This window comes from Rhinopithecus bieti, unplaced genomic scaffold (assembly GCF_001698545.2).
Source record: "Rhinopithecus bieti isolate Rb0 unplaced genomic scaffold, ASM169854v2 scaffold_29034, whole genome shotgun sequence".
In the NCBI taxonomy this organism is placed as follows: Eukaryota; Metazoa; Chordata; class Mammalia; order Primates; family Cercopithecidae; genus Rhinopithecus; species Rhinopithecus bieti.
Window position 1 is genome coordinate 966237 of NW_016812875.1, and position 21917 is coordinate 988153.

At 44.1% G+C, this 21917-nt stretch overlaps 1 protein-coding gene across 3 annotated transcripts in view; it reads right to left on the reverse strand.

Annotated features, from left to right (window-relative positions):
- Positions 1-21917, reverse strand: part of FAM120A (family with sequence similarity 120 member A) — a 120153-nt gene that overhangs the window by 61769 nt on the left and 36467 nt on the right. For all 3 annotated transcript variants that reach the window (XM_017847073.1, XM_017847074.1, XM_017847072.1), the window contains exons 4-5: positions 7464-7592; positions 6187-6283 (exon numbers count right to left, since the gene is read on the reverse strand). In XM_017847073.1, the coding sequence (XP_017702562.1) occupies positions 6187-6283; positions 7464-7592 (226 nt within the window). The remainder of the gene's footprint in view (positions 1-6186; positions 6284-7463; positions 7593-21917) is intronic.

Here is a 21917-nt window from a genome sequence, read left to right on the forward strand (position 1 = left end):
CACCCCATCCCCCCCCCCCCCCCCCAAAAAAAACGTGGATCAACGAGAGAGTTCTTTCACTTCTGCCAGGAGAATAAACAGTTGCATCCATGTCCGGCAGCAGCAGAGGCTTGAGCAGAGCCCTATCCTGGAGGTTCCCTGGAATTCCACTCCTGTGCACAACAGGTCACATGAAACAAAGTTCACAAGTGCACTATCCATCATGGCAAGCAGCTGGACACAGTCCATTTTCCATCAACAGTGGGATGGACAAATATATATTAATACAATAGAATGCTGCACGGCATTAAAAAATGAACTATGCCAACTGAATGAAATCCAATAATATAAATATTAAGAAGGCAAGTCGGAGGAGTACATGCTATATGATTTTATTTCATAACAAACAAAATGAAACTATTTTGTATCCAGACATACAGACATGATAAAATTATACAGAGAAGCAGAGAATAACTAATACAAAATTGAGGGTAGTAGAGAGTTGAGGAAAGCAACCAGGGAAGACATATAAGAAGGCTAAGATATTAGTAATGTTCTAAGACTAACACATTGTAGTATGATAGTTACAAAATCATTTTTTTACAGGTAAAAATTCTTCCATGAGATTTCATGTTCTAAGACTAAAGCCTAAAATCCAAGGTGGTGCCTGGCAACTGCACTGCCGCTCTCAGCATCACCTGACCACTCTCCCTGCTTTCTGTGCTTCGGCCACATTCTTCTTCCTCTTCTTCTTCACTATGTCCTCCTACCTCAGGACCTCTCACATGCCACCTCCCCTCCATGGAATACACTTCCTCCCATATTGGCACTTTGCTAGATGCCTACTGAACCCCCAAACCCCACTCAACAATAATCTAATCAATCAGAATCGTCACTTTAATCGTAGATTGATTCAATCAGGTTGGTCTTCCTTGAAGTTCCTGTTCTCTTTCCTGCAGGATTCCCTGGTGTTCACTTCCCCACTATGCATTCATCTGTAGGGGCAATGGTAACTGCCCTCTTATTTACCACACCATTCAGCACCCAGCACACTGCCTGTCATGAAATCCACAAATCAACCAGCTCTTTACTTTAAACAAACAAAAAAAAGGCCTTTTTGTTTGAGCAGTTTCAAGGTTACAGAAATCTTGAGCAGAGGACACATTTTGCATTGGTGTGACACATTTGTTCCAACCAATGAGCCAAACCTGGCTACATTATGATTACCTAATGCCCGCAGTTGACATTAGGGCTCACTCTTGGTGCTGTACATTTTCTGGATATGGACAGATGTACAATGCCATGTATCCACCATTACAATATCATACAGAATAGCTTCACTGCCCTAAAAATCTGCTTGATCATCCCTCCCTCCCCACAGCCTCTGACAACCCTTGATCTTTTTCCTGCCTCCACACTTTTGGCCTTTTCCAGAATGTCCTATAGTTGGAATCACACAGTATGTAGCCTTTTCTGGTTGGCTCCTTTCACTTAGTAATATATGCTTATGTTCCTCTGTGTCTTTTCATGGCTTGATAGCTCATTGCTTTTTAGTGCTGATTATTTCATTGCTTAGATATACCAAGCTTTATTTCCCTATTGACCTACTGCAGATATCTTGGTACTTCCAAGTGTTGGCTATTACGAATAAAGTTGTTTTAAATATCTGTGTGCAGGTTTCTGTGTAGACGTAAGTTTTCAACTCCTTTGGGCAAACACCAACAAGCATGACTTGGAAATTTTATAAACATCTGCGAAGCTGTCTTCCAAAGTAGCTGTACCATTTTTGCAATCCCCATTAGCAACACCAGCTGTTGCTATCCGTCCTCACCAGCATTTAGTGTTATTGGTGTTTTCTATGTTACCATTCTAACAAATGTGTAATTAAAATGTGCAGTAGGAGCTCATTTACTGTTTTCACTAAGGAAGGCCAATGACACAGTGGATACTTCTTCAGCCTCCATTTCACCTGCACACAGGATCTGTGCCCAGATCCCACATCCAGAGATCTGAGGTGAGACCCTAACACTTGTGTTACTTGTTATTTTGTAAATTCCACCAATGATTTTTAAGCAACTGGTCTAACTAGGGAACTAAATATTTTGAAATCTCAACTATCACATATCTTATTTGTGTTGCATTTACATTAGTGATTTCCTGGTGAGCTATGGCAGATTTTACATGATGTAACAAAAAGAACAAATCACAATCATTTCCAGATACGCAGGTCCTCGCTTAGTAATTATGACATAGTGAATGCTTAAAAAATGAAATTTAAAAATGTATCTCATCACCACTTATTTTCAAAACCACCTCAAAATACATGATTTCTGGGAGACGATACTGCAAGTGTGTGTGTGTGTGTGTGTGTGTCNCCTAAGGCCCAATTAAGATGCTGAAAGAGCAGTTTCGAGGTGGAATCTAAAATTCCAGCCAAGTGTAGAAACTTCTGGTTAGATCACCTCGCCCTGTTTTCCCTATAGCCATGCACTCTAAGCTCATCATACGATTACCCTAAAACTTCTCCAAAACTCTACACACGTTCCAATTTCTGAATGACTAATAAGACAAATTCTAATATAACAAGAAAGTGATATCTCCACATTGGTTGTTCAAAATTCTGCATTATCTTCCTGTAGAATAACATAATGGACTGTGGTTGGATTCTATGACAGATCACCAAACACCACTTAGGACCCATCTACTACTTATAAAAATATTTCTACGAAAAATGTATCGTGGGTTCTAACTTGGGGTGCCAGAAAGGGTCCCACCGACTCCACGTTGTTCCTTCTAGACTTTCAACTTAGGTTCCAGTCTTCATCCTGTTAGTTTCACTGGTAGGATCCCAGTAGTATGCAGGGGGAAAAAATCAATGAGAGCTAATATAACTTATGTTTCTTCAGAGTTATCAGAAAAAAGCTAAAGTTATTTTTACAAGAATCCATTTCTGCTAGTTTCAAATTGTGTGTATGTAGCTTGAAACAAAATGTCCTTCCCAATCTTGCCTGAAGCCTCTCTCCAAGCTTGCCTCCTGCCATTCCAGACTGCATAGCAGTCATCTTAAAATTCTACACTGCCCAAACTTCCTGCCTGGCTGTCATTCTGTGTCTGTACTTTTGTTAGGCCCTTCGCATACAACCCACATTGCTGCAACAGCTAGAAGCATCAGGGAATGCTGTACAGGAGGATTTACAGGCAGTTCATGCCTACACGAAGCTGCCTGCAACTACCATCCCAAACATCCCAGACTCTACCAGTTACTTTCCTGTTCTCCATAAGCTACCCAGTAGTGAAAATGAAAGTGAAACTAAATTCTGAGTAAACTTCATCTCTAAAATACTTACCTAAAATCTTAATAATTTGATAAGAACATGAAAGCACCTGGCAGAACATATTTTTAAGATATTCAAACTTAACTCACCTTGCCTATTCAAAACATCTTCATGATTGTTATCATGAGCCCAGATCAATGCCAAATGTTAAGTGTGCCGCCTTTCTCCATACTTATCTTCCTAATTTTCTCCCAAGCAGATTTGCTAGTCCCAAGTACACTCTAAGGACTTTCTAAACTACACCTGCCATACAGATTGTCCCACAGGAGCACAGTGTCAGCGAAACACAGGAGACTGCCAGCCCCACCTCTGAGCGCTCCTTCCAGGCTCCTCACTGCTCATTCTAATGCCCAGTCATTCCATGCTTATTGAAGGCATTCTGCCAACGAGAAGAATAATGACAGTATCTACTATCAGACAGTATCTGTTATTCTCATAGGCAGAATGACCTAAAAGGGCATTGAATGACTGAACAAGTACTTCACTAAAGCACTTTACATATTCCTTCTCTTTTAATATTCACATAATGACCCCATTCTAATAAAATAGGGAGCCCAAGGTCAGGAGGCAGTAGGCCACAGGTGGCAATGTTCATGCTCCCCATCATTGCCACAAGCAATTATTAGACATCTTCTGTATGCAGGGTATACAGCAGACACACCACGATCTGGTCCCATAATGCCTCACCTTAACTGATGAAACAGCATACAGCTAGTCTCCCTCCTGCCGATGCTCTATGCCCCCTTTTCCAAAAATAATCCTAAAACACATCTCATCACTTTACTCTCTTGATTTAAAAACCAAGTGGATCAATTCATTCAGTCAAATATTTATCCACTGGGGAAAAGTAAAATAAAGGTGACTAATAGGCCCTCATTACCCCAGACTTCACATTGTGGGGAGTGACGGGGGAAGGGGTGGTGGTGGTGAAAAATAGAAGCCAAGGAGTGTGCAGACATTTAAAGCCAGGCAGACCTTGGAGAACATGACAGCCTGGATCTCACAAATCAGAAGGGCACAAACACAAGCCGATGAGAGAAAGGAGCCCTCCAGGCACAAAAGCTGGCCCAGAGGCCCAGGGCAGAAGCTAGCTCAGTCCATGCAAGGCAAGAAAGGAGGCTGCACTCAGGAGGAGCCAGCAGTCTCAGATCACGGGGAGGAAGCAAGGTAAGCAGTTGGGAATTTATTCCAAGTGTGATGGAAAGCCAGTGGGGAATTCTAAGCATGGGAGTAGCACAGTCCAATTGCCATTTTTAAACATTACTTTGGCAGTTGGGAAGAAAATGGATTGCAGGGGAGCAAGAGAGCAGCCAAGAGCCCCACTGGGAGGCTGCTGCCATTTACTGACCTCCCAGTGAAGAGGCCAGGGCCAAGCAGCCCTGGCCTCCACCCATGCCCATCTCCAGGTTACAAGCCGTACCTCCTTTATCACAGGACATCAGCACAGGCCACGTTTCCCTGTCTATCACCCAGTCATAAACATAGGCAGCCAAAGCCAGTGCCATGCCTCTGATCTCCAATGCCCAGATCTCCAATAGCACACAGCAGACACTATGCTTGAATAAATGAAGGGTGCAGCTCCTAAGGCCACTTTCAATTTTGGAATTAGTCTTCTCAAATAAATAAAAAGCCTCCTTCCAGTAAGAGTCTCTTGAACATGCATTCGTTCTTTTGTTAACTTAAATGAAGCGAACACCACAATTTAAACGAGAGTTGGGGTCTATTTCTCATACTTCTACTTACGGTTTAGTGTTTTATAACCTCCACAAGATGGTCATTATGAAGCAGGCTTCAGGCTAACAGCTTATAAATATTTTTTTTCCCAATTTCAAATCTCTGAATTAACTTTTGGTCTTCCGCAGGCCGAACGTGGTGGCTCATGCCTGTAATCCAGCATTTTGGGAGGCTGAGATGGGCAGATCACTTGAGGCTAGGAGTTCGAGACCAGGCTGGCCAACATGGTGAAACCCCATCTCTACTAAAAACACAAAAATTAGCTGGGCATGGTGGCACATGCCTGTAATCCCAGCTACTCAGGAGGTTGGGGCCCAAATATCACTTGAGCCTGGGAGGCAGAGGTTGCAGTGAGCCGAGATCACACTATTGCACTCCAGCCTGGGCAACAGTGCAAGACTCTGCTCAACAACAAAAAAGAATTAAAAAAAAAAAAAAAAGCCCGGGCGCGGTGGCTCACACTGTAATCCCAGCAACTTTTGGAGCCAAGGCAGCGCGGATCACGAAGGTCAGTAGATCAAGACCATCCTGGCTAACACGGTGAAACCCCGTCTCTACTAAAAATACAAAAATTAGCCGGGCGTGGTGCGGGCGCCTGTAGTCCCAGCTCACTCGTGGGGCTGAGGCAGGAGGAATGGCGTGGAACCTGGGAGCGGAGCTTGCAGTGGAGCCGAAGATTGCGCCACTGCACTCCAGCCTGGGGCAACAAAGCGAGACCCATCTCAAAAAAAAAAAAAAACAAAAGGCAGGGGTCAAGAAAAGAGAAACTACAAATATACTGCATTTATGAAGTCACTTGCAGTTGTGGAGGCTCTTCTATGTCCTCAGGCAATTCTGTATTTAGAAGCAGATAGGTATCTCAGAGCTGCCAAGACGTCAACATCCCCTCGACCTGCTGCCTCATCTGCATGATGCCCTCTGATTCTTCTTCATCCTACGAAGGCTGTTAAGTTCTCTTCCTCCTCAATATTTTCAGGGATTGCTACTGAGTCTGCCCAGGAACTCTGGCTATACTTACTGGCATAACTACAGAAAATCATGTTTCAGAAACATAAACCTACAAGATTATATGGTGAATATTTAAACCTATTTGGATTATCACATGGTCAATATTGATCACAGGTCTTTATTTACTTACCTAAGTAATGTGGTGGATGAAATGACATAGGCTTACTAGTCGCTGAATAATATCCAATTGCTCTCTTAAATCGAATAACTTTGTCATCTGTTCTAGACTGAAATAAAGGCAGGAAAACCTTCATAAATGAGTGTGCCACTGGTCATGTGTATCACAATGTTTTTATAATTCAGCGCATGTATAATATTCTGCAGCTTTTCAAGAGAAGAATTTAGAATGACATTAAAACTTTCAGGGAAAATTAAGAGATTATTACAAAAGAATCAAACCAAATGTGAATTCTTTTAAAGCAATGTAGTTATCAGAGCAGAACTCCAAAGTGGTAGTCAGGGCCCTGGGTCTAGCTCTAGGACTTCTCTGACTTCCACTCTGCTCGGTCTCTGGTCCTGCCCAGAGAGGAATCTCAAGCCATCTGCACCAAGGGAACGGATGGCAGTGACAGACTGGGGATGGGCCTGCCCAGGGTTTCAGCTCTTTTTTTTTTTTGAGATGGAGTTTCACTCTTTCACCCAGGCTGGAGGGCAGTGGCGTGATCTCCACTCACTGCAGCCTCCGCCTTCCGGTTTCAAGCGATTCTCCTGCCTCGGCATCCCAAGTAGCTGGCATTACAGGCGCCTGCCACCACGCCTGGCTAATTTTTGTATTTTTAGTAGAGACAGGGTTTCACCATGTTGGCCAGGCTGGTCTCAAACTCCTGACCTGGTGATCCACCCGCCTCAGCCTCCTACAGTGTTGGGATTACAGGCGTGAGCCACCGTGCCTGGCCCGATTTCAGCTCTCCAGAGACACGGCAGGAGTTTCACAGAGCCTTGCCTATTCTACTGATGCCAACTTGTTGGCATACCTACTTCCCCAAAAAAGAAGAAAATCCCTGACCATCACCTGAAGAAAACAGACAAATCAGAGATTTATCATGCCATATGACTGACCTGATACAGTTCATGTTCTGAAAACTCAGAAATACAGATCCTATTAAGCTCGAGAACTTAGGAGCAGCAGACCTCACCAGCTGTCCAAGTGGATCTCCCTCCTTCTACTCAGGCTGGAAAAGCTGGGTGAAGCGGCTGAGACTTCCTGGCTGGCAGGGACCATGACCAGGCTACCTCAGCCTCGGCCTTGCAACCTGCAGCTTTCTTTCTTCCAGTGGCCTGAGCAAGAGCTCTCAGACCCATCCGGTCAGCTTGCACCCACAAGTCCCCTTCTTCCAAACCTGGCCGCACCACTACGCAAAGTTGTATCCCACGAATCTGGTTTTGTTTTGTTTTGTTTTGTTTTACCTGTGAATGCTGGAAAACATCTTTAGCTATGGCATCCAAGTCAGAGGTGTCCTGAATGTTGCGTACATAATCAGCAACGGCTTTGATCACTACGTCGCAAGGTGGCAAGACCAGCTGGTGGGCCCGGACCTGAGAAAACAAACACAGGTGTCAACAGTGGATGGTAAGCAACCAGAACCAGGCTAATCTGAATGCAGGAGCCAGAAATTCCAACAATGAGCTACCATCTAAGATCTTATCAGTGCCTGATGATTGTTCACCTGTGAGATCTTGGCCCTAAGACTTCCCTGAGTGGTTCACATTTTGAAGCTCAAGAACGAGATTTTTGGTTCACATTTTGAAGCTCAAGAACGAGATTTTCCTTTCAGTGGATGAAATACAACTCAGCTGCTTAAACTGTGTTGGGTGAAAAGAGCATCTGACAGCCTTCCACCACTTCTGAGAAGTCCAAGACTTGTTTGCAATTAATTCCAAGCCCAGGACCTGCATCCATAACAAGCGAAGCACAAAGCAGCCCAGAAAGAAGGCTTGGAGCCACCACTCGCTCCCTTTATTTCAACACCAACCAACAAAGATGAAGGCCTGCACCAGTAGGACCTTTAGATTAGAGCCCAGGACTCCCTGGAACTGTAAGCATAAATGCAGTCACCAAGTTCTTGAACCCACCTTCGAAGGCCAACTTCAGCTCTAACTGGAGAAAAATGGTACACTACCTGTTGAGGGGCATGTTTGAGGAAAGTGACAAAGAATATCAAATAAAGTGTAGGAACATCTCATTAGCCAAAAACAGCTGATACCAGAAAAACGTAAGTTAACAGGTTGAAAAGAAGACTAACCACATAATAAGAGTTTTGTGGTAGGCAGGACAATGACCTCCCAAAGCTGTCCACATCCTCCTCTCCAGAACCTGTGAATATGCTGCATTACGTGGCAAAATTCAATGAAGGCTGCCAGCCAGCTGATCTCCAAATAAGAATCCTATCCTGGATTATTCAGACAAGCCAAAGGGAATCACAGGGTCCTCAAAATGTGGAGAAAGGAGGCAGTGATGTAGCATGACAGGGCCTCAGATACTCGAGGCTGGACAGGCCAGGATCCTCCCGAGAGCCTGCAGAGGGACCAGCCCTTGTATGTTAATATACAAGGAAATGAATGTTGTCTTCATGCCTGCTAACACAACATTCATTCCTCATCCCATAATGGATCAAGGAGTAATTTTGACACTCAAGTCTTATTATTAAAGAAATACATTTCATCAGGCTAGAACTGCCATAGAAAATAACTCCTCTGATGCATCTGGGCTAAGTATATTGAAAACCTTCCGGACAGAATTCACTACTCTAGATGCCATGAAGACCATTCATGATTCATGGGAGGAGGTCAAAACATCAACCTTAACAGGAGCTTGGAAGACTTGGTTGATTCCAACTCTTGTGAATGGCTTTGAGGGGGTTCAAGACTTCAGTGGAGGAAGTCACTGCAGATGTGGTGGAAATCGCAAGAGAACCAGAATTAGAAGTGGAGCCTGAAGATGTGACCAAATTGCTGCAATCTCATGATAAATCCTGAATAAATGAGGAAATACTTGTTATGGACAAGCAAAGAAAGCAGCTTTTTGAGATGGAATCTACTCCTGGTGAAGATGCTGTCAAAGATGTCAAAATAAAAGCAAAGGATTTAGAACAGGACATAAGCTTAGTTGATAAAGCAGTGGCAGGGTTTGAGATTAACTCCAATTTCATAAAACATTTCTACTGTAGATAAACTGCTATCAAATAACATCGTAGGCTATAGAGAAATCTTTCATAAAAGGAAGAGTGAACTGATGTGACAAACTTGAATGTTGTCCAGTTTCCTGAAACTGCCACAGCTACCCCAACCTCCAGCAACCACCACCCTTATCAGTCAGCAGCCATCAGCAAGACCCTCCGCCAGCAAAATGATTCCAACTCACTGTAGACTCAAGAGATCATGGCATTTTTTTACACTAAAGTATTTTTGATTAAGGGATGTACCCTGTGTTTCAGACGTAATGTCATTACACACCTAATAAACTACAGTACTGTGTAAACATTTCTATTATATGTACTGGAAAACCTAAAATTGACATGACTTCTCTGTCATTCCCCTCCAGGCCCCTGCTCTCCAAGGCTCCATGTATGTGAGGAGGTGGCTGCAGAACAGCAGAGTCCCCTTTGGTAAGTGCCTTTGCCTTTCCAAGTCTCTGTGAGTGAGAAATGCACAAAACAGGGACACGTTCCAGTGAGTCATAACGGTGTATTAGGTTACTGTTATTTTGTTGTTGTTGAGGATCACGATGATATATTAGCTAACATATCTTAGCTAGACACTCTTTTAAGCGTTTTATGTATAGTACTGTATTAATTCTCACACATCTATCATGGCAGCCCTTGTTTGTATTAGCGACAGTACCCTCCACAGGGTTCCAAGTGGTCAGTTGTGGCCCACAGGCCACTAGCAAGTGGAGGCAGAGCCCTTGGCAGCCACGGAGGGCCTGCTGCCCACCACACAATGCCACTCAGCTGCTGCTGGGCCCCCTGTAGGCAGCAGTACTAGTGATGCACAGAATCCTGGGACTAGTGCCAGTGAACCTATGGAAACCCTGCGTGATCTGGACATGCACTGCTGTGGTGGCCTTTACGTTCATGGCGCACAGTGGGAAGACAAGAAGAGTCAGCTCAAAGGTACTCAGCCCAGGGTGAGGTCCATAGAACGGCCAGATCCAAGACGCGGCTAGCACCCCAAGCTGGTGGTGGCCTAATGTTGCCCGGGCCAGAGGCCAGTCCTCGATCACTCCAAACCCTCTGCTTGAGAGTTCCAAATGAAACAAGCAGGTCTTCCTACCAGGACCTAGGTGAGCTTCTGAAAGAGCACAGAAAAGCAGGCCTCCTGGATTTCCCCAAGTGACTGAACAAAGCAAGTCCCACATGCTTCACAGCATGATGGAGAAGATCTTCTGGGGCAAAGCACAGATGATCTGAATGACAGCACTGACCACTGGCAACCTGCAGAGCTGCCCGACCAAGAAATTGTGAGACGGAAGCAATGCTTGCAGACAAGAAGGGGAAGATGAAAAGGCCGGAGCAAGCACAGGCAATAATGGAACAGGTCATGAATGCTGGAGTGAGGTGGATGACCTCCCTGTCTCACACCTCTCCAAGCATCCCGCATCTGCTGGAAAGCAGTAGAGATCACATGAAGGATGGAGACTTGGAAATGGAGGGGAACAGGGAAGCAGGATATGGTGGTCCGCTAGCATCCCGGATACAAGTTCCTCCAAAGAACGTGGATGGTGATGCTGACTTAGGTGCATCCTTCAAATGTCCTGAAGGAAAGACTGGAGCAACAGATAAGCAACTGTGGGAAGAATTCCAGAAGAGTAAAGAACGCACAGCACAAATCCAAAGTCTGATGGGTGAGCGGGCCTCTCTGCAGGACACAAGGGCACAGTTGGGGAAGGAGCTCGCAAAGCTGCAGCTGAAGCGTCCTGCTCTGCCTGAGCTGCACTGAGAAGCCATGATGGGGCCTCAGTAGGAGTTCACGCAGGAGGACACCTACCGCCTGGACCTCGAGCAGAGACTCCGCGAGGTGCACTATACTTAACCTGCATGTGTCAGACCTGTAACCACCAGGAATTGAAGGAAGACACTTCTAGTTTTCAGAGGGAGATCTTCTTCCATAAGAAAAGGGACCAGGAAGACGGAATGGCTGCCGGACCCACTGAGAGAGCGCTCCAGGAGTTCCAGGAAGAAAATGACTACTCCGGATAGAAGCTGGCTGACTGCGAAGCCAAGTTTCAGCCTTTCCCAAATGGCCCTTTGGCTCCTGGGACTCTGCCCAAAACCCACAGGGCCTGAAAGCCCCTGGGTGACAGTGGGCCCCCAGGAGGGAGGCAGGTGACCATGTGAGGGCTTGGGTACAGAGCACCTGCCTGTTATCTCCCTGTAGTTGGGTCCTGGACACTCACAGACTCGGCAGAACATCAGCCGGTGCTGCTCCCTTTAGAGCACATTTGGGTACTCTCTTGTCAGTTTAGCTACCGTTCAAGAGTTGATGCTGAAACTGCTCTCATTCAACTTTGATAGCATTAGGATTGTAAGGTACTGTTTATCAAATGAAGATTGTTTAATACAATTCTTACATTGATTCCACATCTTTGGGCCCTCCAAAATTATATAGGATAAGTATTATATTTTCATTTAGAGAAAGGGTCCCACTTAACCTCAACATCATTGTGTTTGATATGGATGGGAAGGTTTAAAACAGAGTTGTTATTAGAAAATAGTGCATTAAATTGGCTGGAATAAACTTTGGTTTGAACACAATGCCAAAATACACTCAAAAACAAGACCATACCACTCAAAGATCATATTTTTAAGTTTGGTCCTTACCTTTGTGGTTTAATTTAGGGAGGTGGACATTTTGCCACCATTGCTTATTTTGCAACAGGCACCAGCACCAGGAGAGCCTGGGCCTTGCATAGCAAACGAGTCAGCCTCCCGGGCCAGAGCAGGCAGGAACAGCAACAGGCTTTCCCCAGAAGTAAAGAAGTTCATAGAGAAGGGTGCAGGGCCTCCTGTCTCCCAGGGGCACGTGCAGCTCATGACGATGGCTTACACCCATGACACCACAAGTAATTGGGCAGCCCTGCTTCACTCCCATCCCACTTCAAAAGAAAACAACAGAACCCGCTGCTTTTGTTCCTGTGGATATCCTTGTCATCACCATCCCCAGAAGCAGCTACCTTCCCCACCAGCCACCCTCCACCACCCGACTCTGCAGGCAACTCCGAGCCTGTGCAGAGAGAAGCTTCCTTCCCTCCTGGATGGCTCCTAATCTAGCCTTCTAAATCCAATCCAGGATGAGCTCCCTGACATCGTCTTTAATCCTTAGGGTCAGGACCTGGTGTGCATTCGCTACCCAGGTGCAGGAGGAGTCAGAGGTGCTGTCCTAAGGGCCTGGTCACATCAACAAATCCCACCCCTGCCACATGAGAAAGTGGCTGGAGACAGAAATGCAACACCAGAGGGACATATGGATGGACTTTACATGAGACATTTTAAATTGAAGAAGACAGATAGATTGGAAAGTTGGACATATGTCTTTATTTAAATATACCAGGGAATCTTGGTACTAAAAGGTATTCTAGGATAAGTCCTTTAGAAACTTGTTAAATGTTTTAACATGATAAAAGCATATATGTATGAGAAGTTAATTTCTATGCTATCTATCTACATAACCCTATACATACACACACACACACACACACACACCCCTGTATAAACACCACACACATGAAGGTAGTTATCAATATACTTCCAACTGGGAAAAAAACACATCAAGACTTGTTCGTCCATGAAAAGCGTCATCAGCAGTGTTGCTAACTTTCCCTGAGATTCTAAAATAGCACGTGGTTCATCTCATCACAGCAGTAACTACACAGGAGGGTTACAGTAATTTGTCCTTGCCTATTCATAAAAACAAAATTAACACTCAAACTAAACAAGTCAAGTGTCTGCTGCTTAGAGACAGTGTATAAAATATTGTAATTAATGTCCCATTTATTTCCTCCTCTGCTTTCTTTAATCAGTTTTTTAAATCTTAGCCCAAAAACTTAACATTAAAAAAAAAAAGTCAAATAAATTGCGACATATCTAGAACTAGAACCATATGTACATTCTATCTCTAAGGAGAGTAAGTAAACTTAATTAACAAGCAAATGCTTATGATCAATTGCTTTTTTCATGTCACTGCGTTGCAATTTCACCAATTGTGACTGAAATTTTACCTGCTTTGTAGGTCAAGAAAATAATTTAGGACTCTGAAAGATTCGGCTTACCCCTTTGCTTCCAGGCAGAATCATTAAATAATAGATACTGTTTGGGTAAAAATTGATGATTGTCTCTGTGCAAAAATATCCTCTTATGTGAAAGATTTTCACTTTTAGCTCATCTTTCCCCAAATCTCCTCATCAGTTCCTACTGAAAAACGTGTTCTGCAGTCTTCTAAACACCATTGACAGATGGATATAGCATGCAGGGCTTTGCTGAATGCAGAATGCCACCAAACCTGACCCAGACAAGCACGCCGCAGGGCTATCTCCCTGACATGTCACAATCCATGCAGAGTGGCACCCCGGTGTCCCCTATGACAATCTCTAGTCCTTTGGCCACTCTTGACAACCTTTGTTTTGTTTTGTTTTGTTTTTAAAAAAAAAAAAAAAAACCTCCAGGAGGCTGCAATCTTGGAGTTGGGTCAGTGGTGTGGACACCAGCCTGGCCACACTACTGGGCCTGTTCCCCAAATGGGTGGTGCTGGGAGCACTGGCTGGACTTCTGCTGCGGCCATGCAGGGTGAGCCTTTGGCCTCATCTCCAAGCAGCTTGACACCCCCAGGCGTAACTTTCAGAACAAGCAGTAGGTGTTCTCACCGATCTATCCACCAGGCCTGTGTTGGGGTGAAGAGTGGAGGCTGGCACCCATACTACATACTACAAGGACAAAAAAGTCCATGGAAACCCTGTCAGGCACGTCCTCAAAGGGGACTTCAATGGAAAGCCCTCACTGAAGCTGCTTGGTGGCTACTTCAGACAGAAAAGATCTTTGATGCTTTAGAGTCACTGATTTCAGTGAATTATTTCAGGCACTCAAGGGGCACCTTAAGGAAGCTAAGAAACAACTACACTATAACAACGTTTGAAATCCAAAGAAAACAATCTCTTCCTGGTTTCTGAAAGCAAAATAAGAAATAATTTAGCCCCTCTTAAAGAAGCATTTATTTATTTATTCACTGTTTTCTAATATTTCACTGCTTAAAAATCTGCAGTCTCACTCTTGGTTATATCTTTAAAATCAAACCTTTTTTCTACAGCTGTGAATTTATTTAAATGAACTTACCTTGTAATATTCCAACTGCTAAATCAAACCCAACATGCCACAGTACTCAAAGGATTCAATAAAATCCAGTATTCCTTTTCATGTAATATGTTGATTGAAAACTCTTTCAAAGCTCTCTAAAATGTACCACTAGACAGGATCATCTGACAGGGTCTAACCTAATCTCTAAAATCCACTCGGTCATATTCCTGTGGGATGTATAAGCTAATGAAATATACCATACAAAACTATGATTAAATGATTTTGAGATTGTTGGTGCCACTGCTCCCAAAGTGTCTCTTGGCTGCTTATTTAAAATGCAAATGAATATAAATGCAAGTTTCACAAAGTATCACTGCTGAAGCAGAACTGATCCACTTCATTACCAAGTGGAAAACAGCGAAGGGCAGGTACTCTGCATTTTGGCAATTTCAAGGAAGGGAAACGGAAGCTCAAGTTGGCCAATATTCATTCACGGGTGAGGCCTGTGCTAGAAAAAAGGAACACAGAACCACCCTTCAAATTTCCTGACTTCGAGAAGCTCACATTCTTATTGGTGACAAAATGTTGCCCCAGTCTCTCAGGGAGCCCCTGAGAGGACACAGTGGAGCACAGGTCCGGGGGCTGAGGAGGCAGAAATGCCTCCTTGGTGATCCAAGGTGGGCGAAGCTCAAAGTGTGGTCCCCAAGAAACTGTCACCACCACAGTCCTTGGCCCCAGCAGTCTGTGCTTTTGACCAAGCCCTCCAAGCTATGGAATCACCAAATGCACCCTGCAGGCCCAAGGTTTTCTACTATAACAGTCAAGGGAAAGGAAAACACGTAGACCCTAAAATTGTCAGATACCACTAATAGTCATGCCTTCAAAATTCTTGAAACGTTATGACGTATATCAGTATTCTGTACGCATTTGCCTAAATAAAGATTTGAAAGGCTGTTAAAATGCAATTAATCACAAATAATGTTAAGTGTGATCACTCCAAAGATGGAAACTGCTATGCACATATACTGAAGTACCTAAAGGTTTTAAACTGAACAAAGAAAAGTTATTCATTCCATTTTACAGGCCTAGAGCCTAGGATGAAAAGGCAGGCAGGCCAGAGGTGACTTCAGCTGCCCTACTGGAACCTGGGCTTCATCGTGCAGTGACAGGATCTCTTTACAAAAAGGTGCCACCAGTCCAAGGAGGAAACTGTTGTGTACTGTGATCACCTTCCCTTCTTGGGGGAATACCTGTCATGTATTCTAATAGTGTCGAAGGCTGTGTACCCAGGCCGTGCCCTAAGGATGCATACTCAATTTCATCCTCACAATTCTATGAGTAGTCACTGTTAACGTCCCTAGCTTACAGAGGAGCTTACTAAGTACCCACCACAGCCAACCAGGTGAGTGGCTGAGTGGACTCTACACACTTAGCTACAGCACTGTGGTCTTTTTATCTTCCATTCGAAATTGCGCCTTTTTTCAAGTGTTGAAATGTGCTTATTTAATGAAAAGATGGTAGACGGTGAATTCCTTTTTCTTCCAATATTCTTACTTAGAAAAATTAAGAGTTGGCAACACAACAGTAGTCTTCCAACTTTTTTTTTTTTTACAGATACGTGGAATTCAAATCACTGCTACAGATGAAGAGAGTGACTGAGAAATTCTAAACAGGGGAATGATGAGATCAGACCCGAATTTAAACAGATCATTTTGTGAACCATGTGGAAGACAGATAGCCGAGCAAAAGATCAGCAAAAGGGAGGGTCCACGGCTCCTGCATGAATCCCAGCAAGCAGTGACTGAAACAGAAGTAAGGAGAGGATGCGGCAATTCAGGAAATGTCAAAGCAGATGCAGGAAGGGGAAGAACCAAAGATGACTCCCAAGTTCTACCGTGGATGACTGGCAGGGCCACTGGTGGCACCAGGTGGCAAGTACAACACAGGAGGACCAGCCAATTTAGAGAAGATGAAGACATCTGTAGATCAGAAATGCCAAATCTGACGTGCAGGTGCACATCCAAGTAGAGAGGACAGGGTGGAGAGCTCGGTGAAGGGGATTTGTCTGGAGAAATACATTTCAGGATAGCTGAGACTTCAGCACAGATCTGCCAGGAGAGTGTGAGAATCACAGTACAGATGGAACCCGTAGGAGGCAACAGAGGCAAGGAGGAGGAAAAGAAAGACTACAGCACACTGACATGTGGAAAGCCAGGCGGGAGGGCCCCGGCGAGGAGAGGAGGAGTATGATGAGGCGGAAAACCAGCCACAAGATCAGCTCTCACGGGCATCCATGGTCTTGACAAAAGCAATCTTATGACAATGAGATTCAAGGGAAGGAAGTTAAGTGTCGGGGATGTGACAGGAGCTACCACAAGATGGTAGTCAGAAGAATATGGGGCAGATCTGTTCATATTTACAAACTGAGGGCCACGAACCGAGAGAGAGGGAGATATTACACAGAAGTCCCACCAGATGTGTTCAATGACAAAGGTTCAAGAAGGCCAGGAATACTCCAGTGTCAGGCTAGAAAAGAAATAAAAATGGGAAAATAAATGTGTAGATGAGGAAAGAGAAGCTGAGGAGGACCATGCCTGAAGGTGTCAATATTCTGGCAGAAAGAACCTGGTAAGAGAAAGCAGTGTGAAATTGAGCAGAGCCAGGAGAGAGCGATGAGTGTTCACAGTAACTGGGAAGGAGAATAGAATGATACTGCCCGCAGGGAGGGGCTGCCTACAGTCAGACACCAGCATTTTTCAGATCAGTTTTACTGAAATATTTCGCATGGAATAAAATCCCATCAATTTTAGCATATAATTCAGTGAGTTACAATATGTAGCCTACAAATGTAGGCATTTCTGATCTACAGACGTCTTCATCTTCTCTAAATTGGCTGGTCCTCCTGTGTTGTACTTGCCACCTAGTGCCACCAGTGACCCTGCCAGCCTCCAATAGTGTAACTACTATCACAATCAAGAAAATATCACATTCCCATCACCCCAGAGTCCCATTGTGTCCGTTTCCCACCGCAGTCCCAGATAACCACAAGTCTGCTTTCTATCACTATTGTTTTGCCTTTTCTAGAGTTTTATATAAACGTGATCAGACAGATTTCCTTTGGGTTTGACTCTTTGCTTAAGATAACACTTTGAGATGCAAACTTATTGCAAAGATTAGTAGTATATTTGTAAATCATACATCTAATAATAGACTTGCATCTGGAATATATTAAAAATCATTAGAATGCAGGCCAGGTGCGGTGGCTCACGCCTGTAATCCCAGCACTTTGGGAGGCCGAGGTGGGTGGATCACTTGAGGTCAGGAGTTCAAGACCAGCCTGGCCAACATGCTGAAACTCTGTTTCTACCAAAAATACAAAAATTAGCTGGGCATGGTGGCGCATGCCTGGAGTCCCAGTTGCTCAGGAGGCTGAGGCAGGAGGATTGCTTGAACCTAGAAAGCAGAGGTTGCAGTAAGCTAAGATCATGCCACTGCACTCCAGACAAAGCGAGGCTCTGTCTCAAAAAACCAAAACAAAAACCCTGAGAACTCAATGATGAAAAGACAAATAACCCAATTTTAAAATGAGCAAAGGATTTGAGGAGGCATTTATCCAAAGAAGGTCTAAAAATGACGAATAAGCATAGCAAAAGATATTCAACATCATCAGTCGTCAAAGAAATGCAAATCAAAACAAAATGAGAAACCTCATTAAGCTCACTAAGATGGAGAAAATAAAAAAACAGACAATAACGAGCATTGGTAAGGATGTGGAGAAATCAGAACCTTTACACGTTGCTGGGGGGAATGTAAACTGTGCAGCTGCTGTGGAAACAGTTTGATGGTCCTCAAAAAGCGAAGCATAGGTCAATTACAGTGGCTCATGCCTGTAATCCCAGCACTTTGGAAAGCCAAGGCAGGCAGATCACTTGAGGTCTGGAGTTTGAGACCAGCCTGGCCAACATGGTGAAACCCCATTTCTACCAAAAATACAAAAATTAGCCGGGTGTGGTGGCACACACCTGTCATTCTAGCTACTCAGGAGGTTAAGGCAAGTGAATCACTTGAGCCTGGGAGGCAGAGGTTGCAGACAGTCAAAATCATGCCACAGGTCTGGGCAAAGGAGTGAGACTCTAAAAAAGTCTCAAAAAAAAAAAAAAAAAAAAAAAAAAAAAAAAAAAAAAAAAAAAAAAAGAAAAGGAAGAAAAAAAAATCTAAGCACAGACCTACTACATGACCCAGCAATTCTACTCCCAGCCATATACCCATGGAAAATGAAAACATCCACACAAAACTTACACACAAATGTTCATAACAACATTATTTATAATTGTCAAAAGGTAGAAATAACCCAAGTGTCCACCAACTGATGAAAAGAGCAATAAAAATGTCATATATTCACACAATGGGATATCATTCAGTCATTTAAAAAAAAATGCAGTAGGCTGGGTATGGGGCTCATGCCTGTAATCCCAGTACTATGGGAGGCCGAGGTGGGAGGATGCTTGAGGCCAGGAGTTCGAGACCAGCCTGGGCAACATGGTAAAATCCTGTCTCTAAAAAAAAATTAAAACATTAGCCCAGTGTGGTGGTACGTGACTATAGTCCTAGCTACTAAGGAGGCTGAGGCAGGACGATTGCTTGGGCCCAGAAGTTCAAAGTTACAGTGAGCTATGATCGTTCCACTGACTGCACTCCAGCCTAAGAGACAGTTTCTTTTCTTTCTTTTTTTTTTTTTTTTAAAAGGAATAAAGTACAGATACATGTTACAACATGGAAGAACCGTGAAAGCACTATACTCAGTGAAAGAAGACAGACACAAAGACCACATGTTGTGTGGTTTTATGTGGTGGCGGCGCCTGTAGTCCCAGCTACTCGGGAGGCTGAGGCAGGAGAATGGCGGGAACCTGGGAGGCGGAGCTTGCAGTGAGCCGAGATCGTGCCACTGCACTCCACCCTGGGCAACAGAGTGAGACTCTGACTCAAAAAAATAATAATAATAAATGTCCAGAATAGGCAAATCCATAGAGACAGAAATCATATTAGTGGTTGGCCAAGGGGTTGTAGACAGAAAGAAGTGGACAGTGACTGCCAATGCAGACATGGCTTCTTTTTGGGGTGGCAGGGGCTAGAGTCTCAAAGACACAGCAAGAGGGTCAGGAAGAGAAGCTGACCCTGGACAAGGGCTGTGAGCAAGAGGTATAAGAAACCAAGATGCTGGACATAGCTGGGACTGCTGCTAGCAAGCTCTCTGCTTCTTTTTCTTTTTTGTTGAGATAGGGTCTTACTCTGTCGCACGAGCTGGAGCACAGTGGCACAGATCAAGGCTCACTGCAGCCTCACTGCAGATATCCCAGGCTCAAGCAATCCTTCCACTTCAGCCTGTCGAGTAGCTGGGACTACAGGGGCATGCCACCACACTCAGTTAGTTTTTTTCATTTTTTATAGAGATAGGGTCTCACTATGTTGCCCTGGTCTCGAACTCCTGAGCTCAAGTGATCCTCCCACCTTGGCCTCCCCAAGTGTTAGGATTACAGGCATGAGCCACCACACCCAGCTCAAACCCTCTGTTTCTGACCAAGAATGTCTTGGAAGGAACTTGCCTGGCACGAAATCTGGTGCCAGATTTGGCTGGGCAGGGGGTGGTGGCAGTTTCCAGGCAAAATGTCTTAAGGGTGATATTCTCTAGGTTGAGGAGCCCTCGGTGTACAGTTAGAGTGCAACAACAGTGTCTGATCTGCCATGAGTGGAGGGGGAGGACATGGGACTAGGACTAGGACACGGCACTAATTCACACATGTGTCACCACGGCATTCAGTGGAAGGTGAATATGCTAAGCAGAAAGTGATGGAGAAAGCCTGGTTAGAAACAGGGCTGACATTATGAACTCACAGGTAGGAAGTAAGCTAGAAAATGTTTACACTCTCATTTTTAAGACTGACATTATGCTGCTTATTTAAAATAAAACTAGAGCATTCTAGTTCTAAGCACAGTTAGCAGGCCGGGCACAGTGGCTCATGCCTGCAATCCCAGCAGTTTGGCAGGCCGAGGCGGGTAGATCATATGAGGTCAGGAGTTCGAGACCAGCCTGGCCAACATGGTGAAACCCGGTCTCCACTAAAAATACAAAAATTAGCCCAGTGTGGTGGTACACGCCTGTAGTCCCAGCTACCTGGGAGGCTGAGGCAGGAGAATCACTTGAACCCAGGAGGCAGAGGTTGCAGTGAGCCAAGATCACACCACTGCACTCCAGCCTGGGTGACAGAGTGAGACTCCATCTCAGAATAATAGTAATAATAATAAAGCACAGTTAGCAAAGACACTACTACTGAGCTTCTCTTTGCTTGCTCTATTCCAGGTCTCTCTCCCAGAGATACCGTAAGTGCCAGCACTACCAACACGGTATCTTTCAGATCCCATTCAGACTGTGTCTGCCTTTCCCTTGCTGGCCTCTGTTCCTGCTCCTGCTGGCAGGGTCATCCATTCCAGGTCAATCAGGAAGAATTCTGCTTGGCAGTCCCACTCACTCCATGGGAGGAGCCAAACTAAAAGCAATCCTGTAACAAGGAAGGAGCACAAACCTCCCACAACTTACATCCCTTTCTTCCCAGCAATATGACAGGAGACCTACTCCTAATCTGTGAAAAAAAGACAGAAGCTGGGTGTGGTGGTGCGCACCTGTAGTCCCAGCCACTCGGGAGGCTGAGGCAGGAGAAGGAGAATCAATTGAGCCCAGGAGTTTGCATCTGTTCTGCACATGATCACACCTGTGAATAGCCACTGCACTCCAGCCTGAGCAACAGAGCAAGACCCTGTCTCTTAAAAAAAAAAAGAAAGAGACAGAAAAACTATTCTTGAGCCCCAAGAGATTCCAGCAGATTCCTCAGAATTCTAAGCTTTCCAGTTTTATTTTAAAACAAACAGGGAACAGAGAAGGAGACTGACTGGAAGATATAAACAAGCAGAAATCCTTTTGAGTTCAGTTTGTATTTTATTTCATTTAACAACCTCACATATAAATTAAAAGGAGCAAAGAAAAAATTTCTTATCAAATGCAGGTTTTCAAGACTTAAAGCTTAAAATCCAGCACAATGAATCTGTATACATTAACCATTAAGAACATTTAGCTAATGTCACACACATGATGCCTCACATGCATGATGATGGATGGTGACAATGATGACCACCACTAGCAAGACAGACATTTTTATTACACTTTGAAGGATCAAATATCAATCTGTTTAAAGTGGTTATCTCTGAGAAGTGGGATTATAAGTACCTTTCATTTTCAGATGACATATTTCTGTACTGATTAAATTTTTTCTAATTATTTTTATAATAAAAAAGAATCTTAAAAAAGATAACATAGGCTTCTAGTTAAGACAGTAAAATGGCAATAGACATATGAAGACTACAAAGATTAATAAAATCAGAGGGTTCAGTCAAACTACCTCATCTTGTCTGTCTCTCTTTTTTCCCCAATATTTGGATTATGTTTAGAAAGAAAAAAAAAAAAAGAAACAGAAGAATATTTTTAATCTACTTACCTTCCAGGCCCCTAACATTATATTTTCTA